Genomic DNA, 19,653 nt, shown 5'->3' on the forward strand with positions numbered 1-19,653 from the left:
TTTTTTTGAGACGGAGTCTTGCTCTGTCGCCCAGGCTGGAGTGCAGTGGCGTGATCTCGGTTCACTGCAAGCTCCACTTCCTGGGGTTCACACCATTCTCCTGCCTCAGCCTCCTGAGTAGCTGGGACTACAGGCGCTCGCCACCAAGCCTGGCAATTTTTTTTTTTTGTATTTTTAGTAGAGATGGGGTTTCACCGTGTTAGCCAGGATGGTCTTGATCTCATGACCTCGTGATCTGCCTGCCTCGGCCTCCCAAAGTGCCGGATTACAGGCATGAGCCACCACGCCCAGCCCTGGCCCCGGCCCTCTCATTTTATAATAGACGAAGAGCTAAGTTGCTAAGTGACCTGGCCATGGTTATTTTTTTTTTCAAGGTTAGCTGCTGATAACAGAGTATTAAAACATGGGTTTTGGCCCAGGCGCAGTGACTCACTTCTGTGTTCCCAGCACTTTGGGAGGCCGAGGCAAGCAGATATCTCGAGCCCGGGAGTTCTAGACCAGCCTGGGCAATATAGTGAAAACTCATACAGAAATTAGGTGGGTGTGGTGGTGCACACCTGTAGTCCCAGCTGCTCAGGAGGCTGAGGTCGGGGAATCACCTGAGCCCAGGAGGCGGGGGTTGCAGTGAGCTGAGACCTCACCACTGCACTCTAGCCTGGGTGACAGAGTGAAACCCTGTCTCAAAAAAACAAAAAAGAAAATAGGTCTTTTGGCTTTAAGTTCAGTATTCTTTGTGCTACAATGTTGTGGGGGAAAAAATACAGTTATAGTGATTGTCTTGGATTAACTCATACAATGCCAAAATACAACTAGAAAAGTAATGTTTCTTGTAGCTCTGAAATTCAAGGTACAAAATACAGTTTATGAAATAGTGGGAACATTCAGCTTTTAGAACAAAGCTGATAATTTAGCTAGGTAGATGCTAGCTACCTAGCTATTTAGATAAGTAGTTAAGAATATATAATTTGTAACTAGTAATTCTCATATCGTAAGTTTGGAATCCTTTTTAGGTTATTGCTGATGTCTTTTTAGCATAGATTTTGAAGAATGTCATCCTCATTCTTATACATTAACAAATGTATATTATGAAAGTTCTTATTTATTATTAATAGTAGGAACCATTTATCGAGTGCCTACTATGAGCCAGTTATTACACTAGACTACGGAAAATATCAGATTTAATCCTCACAGAAACTCTACGAAGTATGTAAATTGAGGCTTGGTGAAATTAAGTGCCTTACCAAGATTATATATTATAACCAATCCAATTTTGCTTTGATGGGATTTTATATCAGTGGAAAAAATATTGATTTTTTAGATTTCAGGTGTTACCGTTTTTGCAAAGTTTAAAGTTATGCCAACTAAATGTAGCACTACAGTGTTCTCCCCTACCCTGCTTATTTGTTTGTTTAAAACTTCTGTCATATAGGATCTGAAACCAAACAACTTGTTGCTAGATGAAAATGGAGTTCTAAAACTGGCAGATTTTGGCCTGGCCAAATCTTTTGGGAGCCCCAATAGAGCTTATACACATCAGGTTGTAACCAGGTAAGAATCCCTTAAAGCTACATGTGCAGGAGGTTAATCAGAAATGAGCATCAACTGGCTTCTCTGAAATATCTTGGCAGAGTTAAGGAATCATTGTTGATAGATATCCTCTTAAAAAATACTGCCATTTGGCCAGGCGTGGTGGCTCATGCCTGTAATCCCAGCACTTGGGGAGGCTAAGGCAAGCGGATCACGAGGTCAGGAGTTCAAGACCAGCCTGGCCAATATGGTAAAATCCTGTCTCTACTAAAAATACAAAAAAATTAGCCGGACGTGGTATGGTGGTACACGTCTGTAACCCTAACTACTCAGGAGACTGAGGCAGGGGAATTGCTTGAACCTGAGAGGCAGAAGTTGCAGTGAGCTGAGATTGCGCCACTGCACTCCAGCTTGGGTGACAGAGAAAGACTCCCTCTCAGGAAAAAAAAAAAAAAAAAAAAAACTGCCGTTTTTATGTTAGGTATACTTTACCGCAATGAAAAAATACACAGCCCTTTTTCAGACAGAGTTTAGCTCAATCCTAAGACATTTACCTTGTAAATGGAAACAATTTATACTTTTAGTTAGATAATCTAGAATTTCAGTGGCTATTCTTCTACCTAATCATCTGATTTTTTGGACCTATGTTTATTATTATGTTGAGCAGTCCTGATTCTGTATCCTTCTATGTAAAGGAAAATTCTCTCAACAGAGCAATGTCTTGATATTTGAATTTTTCATATTGATAATTATATTTCCATTTGTATTTTTGATGTGTAAAAACAGAAAATCACATTAAATAGGAATGATAGATTTTATAATTTTTGTCCCAATGGCATTTTGTTAATTTCCAAGACCCTTTTAAGGATCTGCAAAGATTTTCAAATTCTCTATTTTTTCTTTCTGTTTTTTGAGACAGGATCTCACTCTGTTGCCCAGGCTGAAGTGTGGTTGTGCAAACAATACTCACTGCTGCCTTGACCTCCTGGGTTCAAGCGATCCTCCTATCTCAGCCTCCCGAGTATCTGGGGCCACAGGCATACCCCACTATGGCTGGCTAATTTTTTAAAGTTTTTATAGAGATGGGTTTCACCATGTTGCCCAGGCTGGTCTCAAAGTCCTGCACTCAAGCGATCCTCCCACCTCAGCCTCCAGTAGTTCTAGGATTACAGGTGTGAGCCATTGTGCCTGGCCCCAAATTCTCTATTTTAAATTATTTCACTACCTTCTTCCAAATAGATATCACTGACTATAAATCACCTAAGCCCTGAGGAGGAAGTAGGGGATGTGAGTAATTGTTTATGTAATTGCTAGAAGAGTTAAGCTCATCATTCAGGAACTCATAGAAACAGGGACCTGTGTACAAGAGCATTGTTAACTGGTGCTTTCTCATCTACCAGTTTCTCATATTTTCTCTGTCTATAAATCAAATACTACTGGTAAGTCAAATTAAGATGAAGACTCTGAGAATTGACAATGGGATTTAGCAGTATGGACATGACTGATAAGCTTGATAAGAGCAGTTTTGGTGGAATGGTAAGGATGAAAGCCTGATTGAAAAGGTTCTTGTGTGTGTGTTTTGTTTTGTTTGAGACAGAGTCTCGCACTGTCGCCCAGGCTGGCGTGCAATGACGCGATCTCTGCTCACTTCAACCTCCGCCTCCCGGGATCAAGCAATTCTCCTGCCTCAGCTTCCCAAGTAGCTGGGACTACATGGTTGAGACTACAGGCGCCTGCCACCACACCCAGCTAATTTTTTGTATTTTTAGTAGAGATGGGGTTTCACTATGTTGGCCAGGCTGGTCTCAAACTCCTGACCTCATCATCCGCCCACCTCAGCCTCCCAAAATGCTGGGATTACAGGCGTGAGCCACCATGTCTAGCCTGGAAAGTTTTGTTGTTGTTGTTTTTTGTTTGTTTGTTTGTTTTGAGACGAAGTCTTGCTCTGTTGCCCAGGCTGGCAATAGAAGTCTTGCTCTGTTGCCCAGGCTGGAGTGCAGTGGCATGATCTCGGCTCACTGCAACCTCCGCCTCCAGGGTTCAAGTGATTTTTCTGCCTCAGCCTCCCAAGTAGCTGGGACTACAGGCATGCACCACCACACCCGGCCAATTTTTGTACTTTTAGTAGAGATGGAGTTTCACCATGTTGGCCAGGCTGGTCTCGAACTCCTGACCTCATGATCTGCCCGCCTCTGCCTCCCAAAGTGCTGGGATTACAGACGTGAGCCATAGCGCCCGGCCTGAAAAGGTTTTAAGAGAGGATGGAAGAAAAGGAATTGGAGATAGTAAGAATAGACAATTCTTTGAACTAACCAGAGAATGAGGAGGCACCTGTTAGGGGAGATAGGGTCCAAAGAAGTTTAAGGCTGGAAAAATACTAGTATGTTTGTACATTGCTGGGAAAGGTCTAGTAGAAAACAAAAGACTGATGATGTAGGAGAAAAAGGAGAGAATTGCAAGAGTATTAAAACTTCACAGAAGAGTATGGTATGCAGTCCTTAAAATAAGGGATTGACTTTAAAAACAGACAAGGATCATTCATCTCTAAGAAGTGCTTTGATAATTTCATGCTAAAATGATACTAATTTTTGTTCTTTAGGTGGTATCGGGCCCCTGAGTTACTATTTGGAGCTAGGATGTATGGTGTGGGTGTGGACATGTGGGCTGTTGGCTGTATATTAGCAGAGTTACTTCTAAGGGTAAGTCTAAATTAATGTACACACTTTAATATTGTTGTTGCAATTATTTGTTCTTATAGTTTGTATAAGAATTCTTGTCCTAGGCCAGGTATGGTGGCTAACACCTGTAATCCCAGCACTTTGGGAGGCCAAGGCAGAAGGATCACTTGAGGTCACGAGTTCGAGGCCAGCCTGGCCAACATGGTGAAACCCCATCTCTACTAAAAATAAAAAAATTAGGTGGATGTGGTGGCGGGTGCCTGTAGTCCCAGCTACTGGGGAGGCTGAGACAGGAGAATCGCTTGAACCTGGGAGGCAGAGGTTGCAATGAGCCACGGTCGTGCCACTGCATTCCAGCCTGGGCAAAAGAACAGGGCTCCATCTGAAAAAAAAAAAAACAAAAACAATTCTTTCCTACCAATGTCCTTACAACAAAAAGCCTACAAATAGTCCAATTTTTAAAAAGCCAAATGCCGCATTTTTTTTTTTTGAGATGGAATCTGGCTCTGTGGCCCACGCTGGAGTGCTGTGGCGCAATCTCGACTCACTGCAAGCTCTGCCTCCTGGGTTCACGCCATCCTCCTGCCTCAGCCTCCTGAGTAGTTGGGACTACAGGTGCCTGCCACCATGCCCGGCTAATTTTTTGTATTTTTTAGTAGAGACGGGTTTTCACCGTGTTAGCCAGGATGGTCTCGATCTCCTGACCTCGTGATCCACCCGCCTCGGCCTCCCAAAGTGCTGGGATTACAGGTGTGAGCCACTGCGCCCGGCCCAAATGCAGCATTTTTAAATGTTAATATGAAATGAGAATATCTTCCATTTAGGACAGTAAGAACTTTGTTGTAGATAGTTTTATACCTTAGAACATAGAAATTCACTTGTAATATGGCAGTAGCTCTATAATAATTAAATATGTTCAGATAAACTTTTGTCCTCCTGAGGGGTTTTTTGTTTGGGGTTGTTTTAAGTATGCTTTAGGAGATACGTAATACCAACCACTGCAGCTACCACTCTTGAACTTAAACCTTGTGTGAGACCATTATTTTAGTTCTGTTGAAACAGAACGGATACAATGTTACTACAGCATTTCTGTGACTGAGACCATCATCTTACAGAAAAAATATCCCCTACTTCCCCTCACCAGAGAGAAAGATGCTGTCTTGGAACCTTTCTTTAGCTATAAAGTTTAGATCTCCAGAAAGACTAGCCCTTATGAATGATGAAGGTAAAGGGATATTGAATCCTTCTGAAGCTGGGAGTTTTTTTCTCTCCATATTCCGATCCCTGCTCTCCCTCTCCTCAAGCCATATGTATTTAAAGAAATTCAAACCAAGATTGAATAGCTTTTTTTATCTCCTTGAACACAGAAAACAACTTCTGTACACCGAAGAGAAAAACACTAAACTAAAAATGTTTAGTTTAAGCATAGTGGTGGCTCTTGCCTATAGTCCCAGCTACTTGGGAAGCTGAGGTGGGAGGATCACTTGAACTCAGGAGTTTGAGGCCAGCCTGGACAATATAGAAAGACCCCAATCTCTTAAAATAAAATAAAAAAAAGTAAACTCTGTGTATCATTTTGAGAAACGTACCCAATGGGCATTTGTAGAAGAAACCCCCACATTCAAACTTGGAAGGCAATATGGGAATCACAGTGCTAACAGGGGGTCCTATGAATCAGCTGGCATGATAGCTCTGCTACTTATATGAACAAGAGTATACCAGAAATCACACTGAGAATGTATCAGCCACCACAATCCATTCATGGCCAAGAAGAAAACAGAATTCCATAGCCCCTAATATTATGACTGATCACTCCATTGAAAAAGCAAGTGAAGAGAGAGAGCAGTTGAGAATACACAGGTTAGAGATTGTGAACCTGTTAACATACTTGCAAATTTGTTAGCCATTGGCATTGTTGCTGGAATCATGTTTAAAGTTATAAGGAAAATGACATGCAGACTAAAGAATAGTACTCTTCTGCCATACTTTTTGTCCTATTTTAAGCTGTCCCTGTGCTCATTTGAAAAGGTAGAAATGTTGCCCATATGAATGCTTAGCCAGGGATCACCAGATGGTTATTAAGGATCTTCAGACAGTATTGAATACTTCCAAAATGAAAGGCAGACTGAAACAAACTAAAAAGAAACTTGGAAAACATGGAAACAACAAAGCAGAAGAAAATTCACCACCCCCAGCCCGCTTTCCAAATCTTCAGAGACCTAACAGATTATAGTTCATCTATAGAATAAGCACATCATACTTTTTTTTTTTTTTCTTTTTTTGAGACACAGTCTCGCTCTGTCGCCCAGACTGGAGTGTAGTGGCACGATCTTGGCTCACTGCAACCTCTACCTTCCGGATTCAGGCAATTCTTCTGCCTCGGCCTCCCAAGTAGCTGGGACTACAGGCGCCCGCCACCACGCCCTGCTAATTCTTGTATTTTTAGTAGAGATGGGGTTTCACCATATTGGGCAGGCTGGTCTTGAGCTCCTGACCTTGTGATCCGCCTGCCTTGGCCTCCCAAAGTGCTGGGATTACAGGCGTGAGCCACTGTGCCCGGCCCACACCATACTTTTTTAAAAGGGAAACAAATAAGAGATACTTGAAATATTAAAAGTAGAGGATAAGCCAAAGGCAAACAAAAACAGCGAAAGGAATGGGAAAGTAAGCTGCAAAACCCTTTCATAAGTAAAATCAAAAGATAAAGAGATGGCCAGGGACAGTGGTACACACCTGTGGTCCCAGCTACATGGGAGGCTGAGGCAGGAGAATCTCTTGAGCCCAGGAGTTCAAGACCAGCCTGGATAACATTGTGAAACCCTGTCTCAATAAAAAGATAGATGGACTATAGTAGAGAAAAGATAAAATTAACAGATTGATCCAGGATTGATTCTAAAATGTACCAAGAGAAAACAAAGAAAATGGAGGGTAGGAAATCTCAAACTACTAAAGCATTGCTAGATGTGAATCGTCAGACTAAAAGTGCCATGAAGAGTACCATTATGAGGCCGGGTGCCGTAGCTCACTCCTATAATCCCAGCACTTTGGGAGGCCGAGGTGGGCAGATCACCTGAGGCTGGGAATTTGAGACCAGCCTGGCCAACATGGAGAAACCCTGTCTCTACTACAAATACAAAATTAGCCGGGTTTAAGCCGGGTGCGGTGGCGCACGCCTGTAATCCCAGCACTTTGGGAGGCCAAGATGGGCGGATCACGAGGTCAGGAGATTGAGACCATCCTGGCTAACACGGTGAAACCCCGTCTCTACTGAAAATACAAAAATATTAGCCAGGCGTGGTGGTGGGCACCTGTAGTCCCAGCTACTCGGGAGGCTAAGGCAGGAGAATGGCGTGAACCTGGGAATCGGAAGTTGCAGTGAGCTGAGATCGTGCCACTGCACTCCAGCCCAGGCGACAGAACGAGACGCCATCTCAAAAAAAAAGAAAAAAAAAAATTGGTCGGGTTTGGTGGCACACACCTGTAATCCCAGCTACTCAGGAGGCTAAGGCAGGAGAATCGCTTGAACTTGGGAGGTGGAGGTTGCGGTGAGCTGAGATCACGCCATCGCACTCCAGCCTGGGCAACAAGAGTGAAACTCTGTCTAAAAAAAAAAAAAAGAAAAAGAGTACAATTATAAAAATTACAAAGAAAACTTTTTTTTAAAGCATTCTAAAGGCTCTGCATAAATAAATGAAAAAACAATACTTGTACCAAGACACATTATTATGAAATTTTAGAATATGAAGGAATAAGGAAAATATTTCCACAGAGAGGAAAAGTAGCATACATAGAAAAGAAAATAAAGTATTAGGGAGAAAGAATGGCATGAGCCTTCTCAACAGCAGCACTGGACTCTGGAAGTCTTCACACTGTGAGGGAAAACGATGCTCAACCCACAATTCTTTGCCTGTTCATATTTTCAGTTAGCTCTGAGGGTAACTACAGTTTATTACATCAGAAATTTACATCTAGGCCAGGCGGGGTAGCTCACTTTTGTAATCCCAGTACTTTGGGAGGCCAAGGCAGGTGGATTGCTTGAGCTCAGGAGTTTGAGACGCACTTGGGCAATGTGGTGAAACCCTGTGTCTACCAAAAATACAAAAATTAGCCGGGCACAGTATTGAGTACCTTTTTTCCCAGCTACTCAGGAGGCTGAGGTGGGAGGATCACCGGAGCCTGGGAATTTGAGGCTGCAGTGAGGTGAGACCATTACACATCACTCCAGCCTGGGTGACAGAGCAAGACACTATCTAAAAAAAAGAGAAAGAGAGAGAAAAAAATCAAGAAATTAGCCTGACATGGTAGTGCATGCCTGTAGTCCCAGCTGCTTGGGAGGCTGAAGTGGGAGGATTGCTTGAACCTGGGTAACGAGGCTGCAGTGAGCCATGTTTGTGCCACTGCATTCCAGCCTGGGCAACAGGCTAGGGTTCACCTTTAATTTGGCTCTGCAGGCGTTTCCGCGCTCTCCACCTGGTGTGTATAGGGCATTTGGGGCCTTTAGAGGGCGCACTTGCGGCCAGCAGGCTAAAGAGGCTGCAGCGAAGGCTGGGGAGCTGAACTGAGCTGGTGCAGAGACAGCACAGGAGAAAAACAGAACCAAAAAATTCACACTGAATTAGGGGTGACAGACCTTGTCTCAAAAAAATCAAAGTTTAGGGCCGGGCACGGTGGCTCATGCCTGTAATCCCAGCACTTTGGGAGGCCGAGGCAGGTGGATCACCTGATGTCAGGAGTTCAAGACTAGCCTGGCCAAGATGGTGAGACGCCTTCTCTACTAATAGTACAAAAATTAGCTGGGCGCGGTGGCGGGCGCCTGTAATTCCAGCTACTTGGGAGGCTGAGGTGCTTGAATGCAGGAGGCGGACATTGCAGAGTAAGCCAACAGGAAGACAGGAGATGCAGGGAACATGAGATTCAACACAGGAAAGAGGCAATTCAAATTCTCATTTAATAGTGAAGGAAAGTTCTGAGAAAGCAGGTATGCATCAGGTCTGGAGAGTAGCTAGTCCAGATTGGAGCAGTTGGGGTGAGGACTTCAGCAGGGGTGGCTTCCAGGAAGAAAAAAAAAAAAAAAAAGCAGGGCAGGACTGATGAATATGATTGGTTTAGTCATATAGACATTGATATTTAATAACTGGAATATTTAGCTTATATATAAACCATGTTGCCAAAGAGCGGGCGTTAGGAGTTGGCAATGGAAGGCTAGGAAATCATTACCTTTAGGAAAACCACATTGTATAAGAAGGGGATTTTGGCTCTGCACTGAGCAAAAGTTACATAGTTATCAAAAATGAGAGGGAGATGATAGGTCAAAGAACCAATTTTTATTATAAGTCTTTAGTACTATTCAGTGCTTTAACAAGGTTCATGTATTTAATATAAATAAGTCATTTTAAACACATGGTTTAAGTTCCAAAGCAGCTTTTTCTTTAGGGAAGAAGTTTTTTTAGTATGGATATTTTCAAACATGCAAAAGCAAAGACTAGTAAAATGAGCCTCTATCTGTACTCATCAACCAGTTTCAAAAGTTTCAAACATATCCATTTTATCAGTATTCTCCCACACTAGATATTTTTTCCACAAATCCCAAACATGTAATTTTATCCACGTTTCAGTATTTTTCTCTATAAGGATTCTCTCTTTTTTTTTTTTTTTTTTGAGGCAGAGTCTCACTTTGTGGCCTAGGCTGAAATGCAGTGGCGTGATCTCAGCTCATTGCCACCTCTGCCTCCCAGGCTGAAACAATTCTCGTGCCTCAGCCTTCCAAGTAGCTGGGATTACAGCCATGTGCCATGACACCCGGCTAACTTTTGTGTTTTTTAGTAAAAATGGTTTTGTGATGTTGACCAGGCTGGTCTCAAACTCTAGCCTCAATTGATCCAGCCGCCTCACCCTCCCAAAGTGCTGGGATTACGGGAGTAAGGCACCACACCCGGCCATCTGTAAGGATTCTTTAATCATAACCACAATACCATTGTCATCTGAAAAAAGTGAACATTAATTCCTCAATAAAATTAAGTGTGTATTCAGATTTTCCTACTTTTTCTCATAAATGTTTTTATATAGGCTTGTTCAAATTGGGTTGTAAAATCCATACATCAAGACAGCTTAGTTTCATTTTTACATCATACAAAAGCACACCAATCCTTAAAATTGCAAGCTTGTCCACAATTTGGCCTGCAAAGTGAGGGTACAGGTGCCCTACAAAAGACAAAAGATAAGATAATCTTTTTGGGTATAAGAAGCAAATTAGCATGTCTAAAAATAGTTGTAATATTATTTAATATCCTTGTAGGTTTTTTTTTTTTTTTTTTTTTTAAAGATGGATTCTTGTTCTGTCGCCCAAGCTGGAGTACATGGTTCCATCTCTGCTCACTCCATCTCCCGGTTCAAGTGATTCTCCTGCCTCAGCCTCCTGAGGAGCTGGGACTACAGGCGTGTACCACCACACCTAGTTAATTTTTGTATATTTGGTAGAGACAGAGTTTCAGCATGTTGGCCAGACTGGTCTTGAACTCCTGACCTCAGGTGATCCATCCACCTCGGCCTCTCAAAGTGCTGGAAGTACAGGTGTGAGCCACCACACCCAGCCAGCATCCTTTTAGTTTCTATTTTTCGTGTATACTTAATATACACAATATAATAGTGCAGTGTTATATACTTTAGGAATTATACTAAGTCTAGGTCCAGTCAGAAAATAGAAACCATACGTTGATCAGGGAAGTATACAGTATGAAGAAGTATTAATTATGGTGGGGGACTGGAGTAATGGATTGACAAATAAGAAGTTAGGAGAACTCTAACAATGCAGGAATAGCAGATATAAGGACCTACTACCACTAACCCCTGGGGCCAAGACAGATCACCCAGGGGAGACTGTCCCCAGGGCTGAGATCTAGATCCAGTTGAATACGGCATATGTGTCTCACCAGAAGGCAGAGAAATTACTGTTGCTTTTTGCTGGTGAGACTTGCTAGAAATCTGCTTACTGGAAAGGGCTGGCAATCTGTGCTCTAGGGTGCTAGGGAAAGGTGTCCCTCTGGAAGCACCCTGCTAGAAAACTGCCTGGCAGGGTGAAGTAGGGGGTAGCTGGCCTCTGTGCGCTGCAGGAACAGCACTGGAGAAACTGCCCTTTCTGCCCATGCTGCAGAAGCCTGGTGCTAGAGAACCTGTGGGTGCTGCAGGAATCAGCTGAGCAAGCAAACTGGAACCAGGAAGCAAAACCTTTTCCTTCCTGTACTCTCTCTCCATCATCCTCTACTGACAAAGCATGTTTCTTGGCAAGGGAAAAATATTTAAAGAGCCCAGAACCATTTTCACAAAGCAGGTAAAAAAGGTGAATTTGGAACTGAAAAGCAGCACATTGGTAACTGGCACTGGGGTTGGTTGTCTTGTTTGTTTTTGCTGGTAAGAGTCGACAATAATCAAAATGTTGGAGATATGATACTTAATGTCATGTCTTCTCAGTGAGTCTATAAACTGTTCCAAGGCCCTTAACAGTGCTGGAGGCCATTATTGTTCACAGTATATCTTTCATATATTTACATAGATGTCTGAGAGTGAGTTGGACAGTAATCTCTATAAATAGCAGGGATATTGACCCTGTCTCATCAGCTCACCAATTTTTTTGAGGTTCTAATGAAGGTTACTAATTTTTAACTTGTAATTATTTGTCCTCTTCTGAAGTTTGTCTTTACACCTCTTCAAAGAAAGAGTTTGTTAAGAAATTGCATAAATATGATTGGTGTATTCTCTTCCTTCTCAGCTTTGTGCCTGCCTTTTGCTAGAATAGTTTTCTTCTTCCAACTTAGACTGTTCCTCAGGCTAACTCCTATTCATCCTTCACCTTTCATGCCACTTGCTCTATGAAGCCTTCCCTGACCCATCTAGAATAAGTTAGGTGCTCTTTCAGTGTGGTCTAAGATCTTGTACTTACTCAACACACTGAATTGTAAATGCTTGTTTATGTGTATCAGCATTGCTTACCACATCCACCTCAGGGGAGGGCAGGGAATGTCTTGTTTTCCTCTTTTAATTCCTGAGGCTTAGCACAATGTCTGTTATATGGTAAGTGTTTATTAAAATTTGGAGTGAATAAAATGGATAGTAAAGGTGCTGTTTTGTTAGTTAGCAGTGGCAGGATCTAATAACATATCCAATATACTTCATACTAAATTTTCAATATTTGTTGCAGAGTTTTTTAGTTTTTCTTATTAAATTTATAGTATTTGTCTAACAAATATCAAAAACCACCTCGAAGGCCGAGCGTGGTGGCTCACACCTATAATCCCAGCACTTTGGGAGGCTGAGGCAGGCGAATCACGAGGTCAGGAGATTGAGATCATTCTGGCTAACATGGTGAAACCCCATCTCTACTAAAAATACAAAAAAAAAAATTTAGCCAGGTGTGGTGGCGGGCATCTGTAGTCCCAGCTACTCGGGAGGCTGAGGCAGGAGAATGGCGTGAACCCAGGAGGTGGAGCTTGCAGTGAGCTGAGATCACGCCACTGCACTCCAGCCTGGGTGACAGAGCGAGACTCTGTCTCAAAAAAAAAAAAAAAAACACCTCAAAGCCTGGTGTGTTGGCTCATGCCCGTAATCCCAGCACTTTGGGAGGCCAAAGTGGGCAGATAGACTAGCCTGGCCAACATGACAAAACCCCATCTCTACTAAAAACACAAAAATTAGCCAGGCATGGTGGCGTGCCCCTGCAGTCCCAGCTACTCGGGAGGCTGAGGCAGGAGAATCGCTTGAAACGAGGAGGTTGCAGTGAGCCAGGATCGCATCACTCACTGCAGCCTGGGTGACAGAGCGAGACTCTGTCTCTCTAAAAAAAAAGAAGAAAAAAAAAACCCCACCTTGAAAAGTCTCCCTCTTACTTTCTTTCAGGTTCCTTTTTTGCCAGGAGATTCAGACCTCGATCAGCTAACAAGAATATTTGAAACTTTGGGCACACCAACTGAGGAACAGTGGCCGGTAAGCCTTTATGCATTTTCTTTGAAATGCAGTTAGGACTCTATAAAGTTCTTAAATTGTCATATGCTTTATATAATGCTGTCACGTGAATATTAAAGACATTTATTAATTATAATTTACTTATAATATGTACTGAGAACATTTTAAATGATAAAGTATATAAAGTAAAAAGTTACAATTGTGATATACCATCCACCCTCTTGTATACCTGTAGTCCTTTCCCCCGACCCCAGTAATCCCGACCTTGGGGTAATCACTGTTAACAATTCAGTGTAAAGCTGTGTTAGGAGTGTATATGCACACTACAAACATAAAAGAGTTGCATGTTCTTTCACTCCTTAACAAAAGCGGTTTCACGTCTTACATATACACGATGTGAACCCACGACATACATAACCCATTACACACACACACACACACGTAGATGTACATATATGTATATATGATGTTTCTCTTAGATTTTTTTAAAATTAATTTTTGTATATGTATATTTTTTATATTGATGGGGTTTCACCATGTTGCCCAGGCTGGTCTCAAACTCCTAGTCTCAAGCAGTTCTGCCTCAGCCTCCCAAAGTACTGGGACTATAGGCATGAGCCATCGTACCTGGCTAACATGATTTTCTTTTTTTTTTTTTTTTTTTTTTTTTTTTGAGACGGAGTCTCGCTGTGTCGCCCAGGCTGGAGTGCAGTGGCGTGATCTCGGCTCACTGCAAGCTCCGCCTCCCGGGTTCACGCCATTCTCCCGCCTCAGCCTCCCGAGTAGCTGAGACTACAGGCGCCCGCCACCACGCCCGGCTAGTTTTTTGTATTTTTAGTAGAGACGGGGTTTCACCATGTTAGCCAGGATAGTCTCGATCTCCTGACCTCGTGATCCACCCGCCTCGGCCTCCCAAAGTGCTGGGATTACAGGCTTGAGCCACCGCGCCCGGCCTAACATGATTTTCTAAATAGCAGTTGCTTACTGATGTTTCTCTTCTATTTTTTAAAAATTAAACTTCTTGGTGGGGTGTGGTGGCTCACACCTGTAATCCCAGCACTTTGGGAGGCCGAGGCAGGCAGATCATTTCAGGCCAAGAGTTTGAGACCAGCCTGGGCTATGAAGCGAGACTCTGTCTCCAAAAATAAAAAATAAAATAAAAAAATAAACTTATTTTGAGAATATTATTCACGTGCAATTGTGAATATATAATTCACAATTATGTATCATGGCTGGGCACAGTGGCTCATGCCTGTAATCCCAGCATTTTGGGAGGCGGAGGTAAATGGGTCACTTGAGCCCAGCAGTTTAAGACCAGCCTGGGCAACATAGTGAGACTTCATGTCTATGAAAAATAAAAATTAAAAAAAATTACCAGGCATGGTGGTACACACATTATGGTCCCAGCTACTCAGGAGGCTGAGGTAGGAGGATTGCTTGAGCCCAGGAGCTCAAGGCTGCAGTGAGCTGTGATTGCGCCACTGTGCTTTACTAGCCTGAGTAACAGAGTGAGTCCCTGCCTCAAAACGATAATAGTAATATTGCAGACATATTTCACGGACCCTTTACCCAGCTTTTACAAGATGGGAGCATCTTGTAAAATCAGTGCAGTATCACACTAGGATGTTACAGTCAAGATACAGAGTATCACCACAAGACTCTCTCATGGTATTCTTTTATAGCTTTGCTTACTTTCCTCCTACCCGCTCCTTAACTCTTGGCAATCACTAATCTGTCCTCCAACTCTGTAATTTTGTCATTTCAAGAATGTTATGTAAATGGATAAATGGAATCACACAATACATAACTTTTTGGGATTAACCTTTTCATAGCCATCATAAATGGAAGTTCATTCAGATCATTGCATGTTAATAATTCATACTCTCTCTCTCTTTTGTTAACTGCTGAGTATTGTGTGGATTTATTTCACAGTTTCTTCAACCGTTCACCCATTGAAGGACGTCTGTATTTTGTGTTGTTTCCAGTGTGGGGCTATTACCAATAAAACTGCTCTGAACATTTATGTACAGTTTTTTATATAAGAATATATTTTTATTTCTCTGGGATAAATGCCCAGGAGTTCAGTTCTTGAATCATATGGTAGTTCCATATTAATTTTTAAATAACCTGTGAAACTCCAGAGCAGCTATACTGTTTTACATTCCCCCAGCAGTAAATGAATGCTCCAGTTTCTTGGAATCCTCTCCAGCATTTGGTGGTGTCACTTTTTAATCTTAGGCATTTTAATGAGTGTGTCATGATAGCTCATTTTGATTTTAATTTTCACTGCCCTAATGGCTAATGGTGTTGAATATCTTTTCTTGTGGTTATTTACCATCTTGAGTTAAATGTCTCTTCCCCATTTTCTGATTGGATTCTTTGATTTTTGACTGTTGAGTATTGAGAGCTCTTCATGTATTCTAGATAGTAGTCCAAAAAGTATATGTAGTTTGCAGATGTTTTCCCTCATGCTGCCTTTTCATCCCCTGCAAAACTGTAATCAAGTTTGTTACTTTTTCTTTAATTGATCATCCTTTTGGTGTCAAGTCAAAGAGCTCTTGTGCCCAGCCCAAAGATTTTTTTTTTTTTTTGAGACGGAGTCTCGCTCTGTTGCCCAGGCTGGAGTGCAGTGGCTGGATCTCAGCTCACTGCAAGCTCTGTCTCCCGGGTTCACGCCATTCTCCTGCCTCAGCCTCCCGAGTAGCTGGGACTACAGGCGTGCGCCACCTCGCCCGGCTAATTTTTTGTATTTTTTGGTAGAGACGGGGTTTCACTGTGTCAGCCAGGATGGTCTCGATCTCCTGACCTCGTGATCCGCCCGTCTCGGCCTCCCCCCAAAGATTTTTTGACAATTTTTTTTTCTTTTTTTTTTTTTTTCGAGACAAGATCTGGCTCTGTTGCCCAGGCTGGAGTGCAGTGGTGTGATCTCAGCTCACTGCAACCTCCACTTCCCGGGCTCAAGCCATCCTCCCACCTCAGCCTCTTGAGTAGCTGGGACTGTAGGCGTGCACCACCACGCCCAGCTAGTTTTTGTGTTTTTTGTAGAGATAGGGTTTCTGCATGTTGCCCAGGCTGGTCTGAAACTCGTGAGCTCAAACAGTTTGCCCGCCTTGGCCTCCCAAAGTGCTAGAATTACGGGCATGAGCCACTGTGCCCTTGGCCGTGACAATTTTTTTTGTATTTTTTTTCTACAAGTTTTTTTTTGTAGTTTTACGCTTAAGTCTAAGATCTGTTTAGAGTTTACCTTTATATGATGTATGAGACTTAAGGCAAGGTTCAGTTTTTGTTGTTTTTTTTTTTTTGGAGACAGTCTTACTCTGTTGCCCAGACTGGAGTGGGGTCTCACTTTCTTGTCCAGGCTGGTCTCGAACTCCTGAGCTCAAGTGACCCTCCTGCCTCAGCCTCCCAAAGTGCTGGGATTACAAGCGTGAGCCACCATACCCAGCCAAATTCAGATTTTTGCACATGTATGTCCTAGTGCTCCAGCAGCATTTCTTGAAACGACTGTCTCTTCATTGATTTAGTTTTTCACTGTTTTCAAAAATCCCTTTGGCAAATTTGTGTGGATTTCTCTCTCTCTGCCAATACAACACAGTCTTAATCAAAGTAGCTATATGTTAAATCTTGAAATCAGGTAAAATGAGTCCTCCCACTTTATTGTTCTTTTTCAAAATCATTTTAGCTACTGTAGTCCTTTGCCTTTCCATATAAATTTTAGAATAATTGGTTTTACATCTAGAATAATTTTGCTAGGATTTTGATAAAAATTATATTAAACTTGCAAACCAATTTGAGGATAATTAACATCCTTCCTCTGTTGAATATTCCAATATGTGAACATGGTATGTTTCACCATTTATTGAGATCTTTTGATGAATTTCATCGCATCGTATAGCTTATAGTATATTAACCTATACATGTTTTGTTATATTTTTCACCTGTTTCATTTTTCTTTTTGGGGTGATTATAAATAGTATTGTGTTTTTAATTTTGATGTCCACATATTCATTGCTAGTATATAGAATTATAATTGATTTTTAAATTTTCATTTTATATCCTTTTCAGCCTTGCCTTACTACTAGTTCTAGGACTTTTTAATAGATTTCTTGGAATTTTCTATATAAACCCATCATATTACCTGAAAATGATTTATTTCATTTGTGATCTATGTGCCTTTCAATCCTTAAGTTTGAATTATAAAATTATTTTTACAGGACATGTGTAGTCTTCCAGATTATGTGACATTTAAGAGTTTCCCTGGAATCCCGTTGCATCACATCTTCAGTGCAGCAGGAGACGACTTACTAGATCTCATACAAGGCTTATTCTTATTTAATCCATGTGCTCGAATTACGGCCACACAGGTATTTTAGTGTATCTTTTTTTATACTAGGAAATATAAAAATAATCTTAACTGTAGCATTAATTAAAACCAGAATTTCATAAAATTAACATTTTTTAAATACTGGAAAGATGTGTTTTTGTTTTAAGAAATAACAAACTTTGTATCTTTTCTCCAAACTACAAACACTATTAAGACTGAGATTAAATTATATGCACACAGAGATACAGGAGAGTTTACACTTATTACACTTGCTTAGGAACATATAAATACATGTCTATTTCATATAATTGGCTTGTATATACTTTACCTAGAAGGGAGAAGAAAACCAAGGCTTTTTATTTGTTAAGAAACTGGTATATTTCAGTTGAGCTCTTACAAATTTATTTAAATCTTGTAGTAAGCCTCATGCTGAAAGTAGTTTGTTCAGCTTATTTTTTCTTCCCTATATAATGCAATCCAGGTATGCATGCTGGTCATTTTCACATTCAGGAAATGGTAATGGGGAGGAAATGTATAGTCAGATATAACTGTATGCTTACAAAAGCTTGAAAAATATTTGAAGGCCGGGCGCGGTGGCTCAAGCCTGTAATCCCAGCACTTTGGGAGGCCGAGACGGGCGGATCACGAGGTCAGGAGTTCGAGACCATCCTGGCTAACACGGTGAAACCCCGTCTCTACTAAAAAATACGAAAAACTAGCCGGGCGAGGTGGCAGGCGCCTGTAGTCCCGGCTACTCGGGAGGCTGAGGCAGGAGAATGGCGTAAAAACCCGGGAGGCGGAGCTTGCAGTGAGCTGAGATCCGGCCACTGCACTTCAGCCTGGGCGACACAGCGAGACTCCGTCTCAAAAAAAAAAAAAAAAAAGAAAAATATTTGAAATAAAACAAAAACTGAAACTAACTGCTGTTTAAAGGAAATAACAATCAAACTCACGAAAAATTTGTAAGACCTAGAATAACTTAGGGCAGAGCAGTGTACAACACAGTGCTGTGATTTTACCTCATGAAGGGAGAGACTAATCAAACTGAAATGTCACAGGTCTTTATGGAAACATATTAATGTACAATAATTTATTATTAAGCATACAAAATAGATTTTTTTCTCTTTAGGTTTGTTCCAGGCTACAAAATCATTGTTTAATGTGTTTGCTTGTATAAGTCTTCTCTTTTTAGCAATATGTGCTATGTGAATGTATATGGAGATGGATGGATGGATAGATAGATAGATAGATATAGATGAATAGGTAGGTAGGTAGGTATATGCTGGGTATTACCATTAGAATTATTCTTCTAATTTCTTTTTTAAAATTTTTTCTTTATTTTTATGTCCGCGTGTACACATACTCTTCTAATTTCAACAAGTAATTTGTTGCCTTTTCACTCTTCTATGTATGTTATTTCCATCATAATAAACTTGAGACCACATTTAATTATCTAGAAAGTTGTTTTCATTGGTAGTATAGTTTGAAACTTAACAGAAAAATACTAGTTGTTATATTTGGGTTGTATTTTAATAGAATGAAGTTTTTAAGGTGAGTTTTGTTTCATGGATGTCTTTATTAAAGTTGGAATGAGGTGCTTTCTTAGATCTTTATGTAGCCCAGAATTAGCCTAATTTGCATATAGAATTGCTGTGATTTAGAGGTAATGCTTTAAAAATGCAGCTGTAGGCCGGGCGCAGCGGCTCACACTTGTAATCCCAGCACTTTGGGAGGTCAAGGAGCAAGGATAGCTTGAGCCCAGGAGTTGGAGTGTAGCCTGGGCAATGTGACAAGACATCATCTCTACAAAAAATAAATAAATAAAAAATAAAAATGCAACTGTTGAAGTAAGGAATCTCTAAATTACTGCAAATAATATAATATTGGGGGTCATGAGGAATGCTTGCAAAGTTTATCTGGGCTTCATCTTTCTTAAAGGATTATCCTAAAGGAAGTATTTATTTTTGAGATGAAGTCTTGCTCTGTCGCCCAGGCTGGAGTGCAGTGGCATGATCTTGACTCTCTGCAACCTCTACCTCCCAGGTTCAAGCGATTCTCCTGTCTCAGCCTCCCTAGTAGCTGGGATTACAGGTGCACACCACCATGCCTGGCTAATTTTTGGATTTTTAGTAAAGGCAGTGTTTCACCATGTTGTCGAGGCTGTTCTCA

The 19,653-nt window shown here is 41.5% G+C and overlaps 1 protein-coding gene across 7 annotated transcripts in view; it reads left to right on the top strand.

Annotated features, from left to right (window-relative positions):
- CDK7 (cyclin dependent kinase 7) overlaps positions 1-19,653 on the top strand; it is a 48,542-nt gene that overhangs the window by 26,260 nt on the left and 2,629 nt on the right. For all 7 annotated transcript variants that reach the window (XM_025388759.1, XM_025388757.1, XM_025388760.1 and 4 more), the window contains 4 exons: positions 1,430-1,548; positions 4,127-4,226; positions 13,095-13,181; positions 17,375-17,524. In XM_025388759.1, coding sequence (XP_025244544.1) covers positions 1,430-1,548; positions 4,127-4,226; positions 13,095-13,181; positions 17,375-17,524 — 456 coding nt within the window. The remainder of the gene's footprint in view (positions 1-1,429; positions 1,549-4,126; positions 4,227-13,094; positions 13,182-17,374; positions 17,525-19,653) is intronic.

Source organism: Theropithecus gelada, chromosome 6, assembly GCF_003255815.1.
Source record: "Theropithecus gelada isolate Dixy chromosome 6, Tgel_1.0, whole genome shotgun sequence".
Taxonomy (NCBI): domain Eukaryota; kingdom Metazoa; phylum Chordata; class Mammalia; order Primates; family Cercopithecidae; genus Theropithecus; species Theropithecus gelada.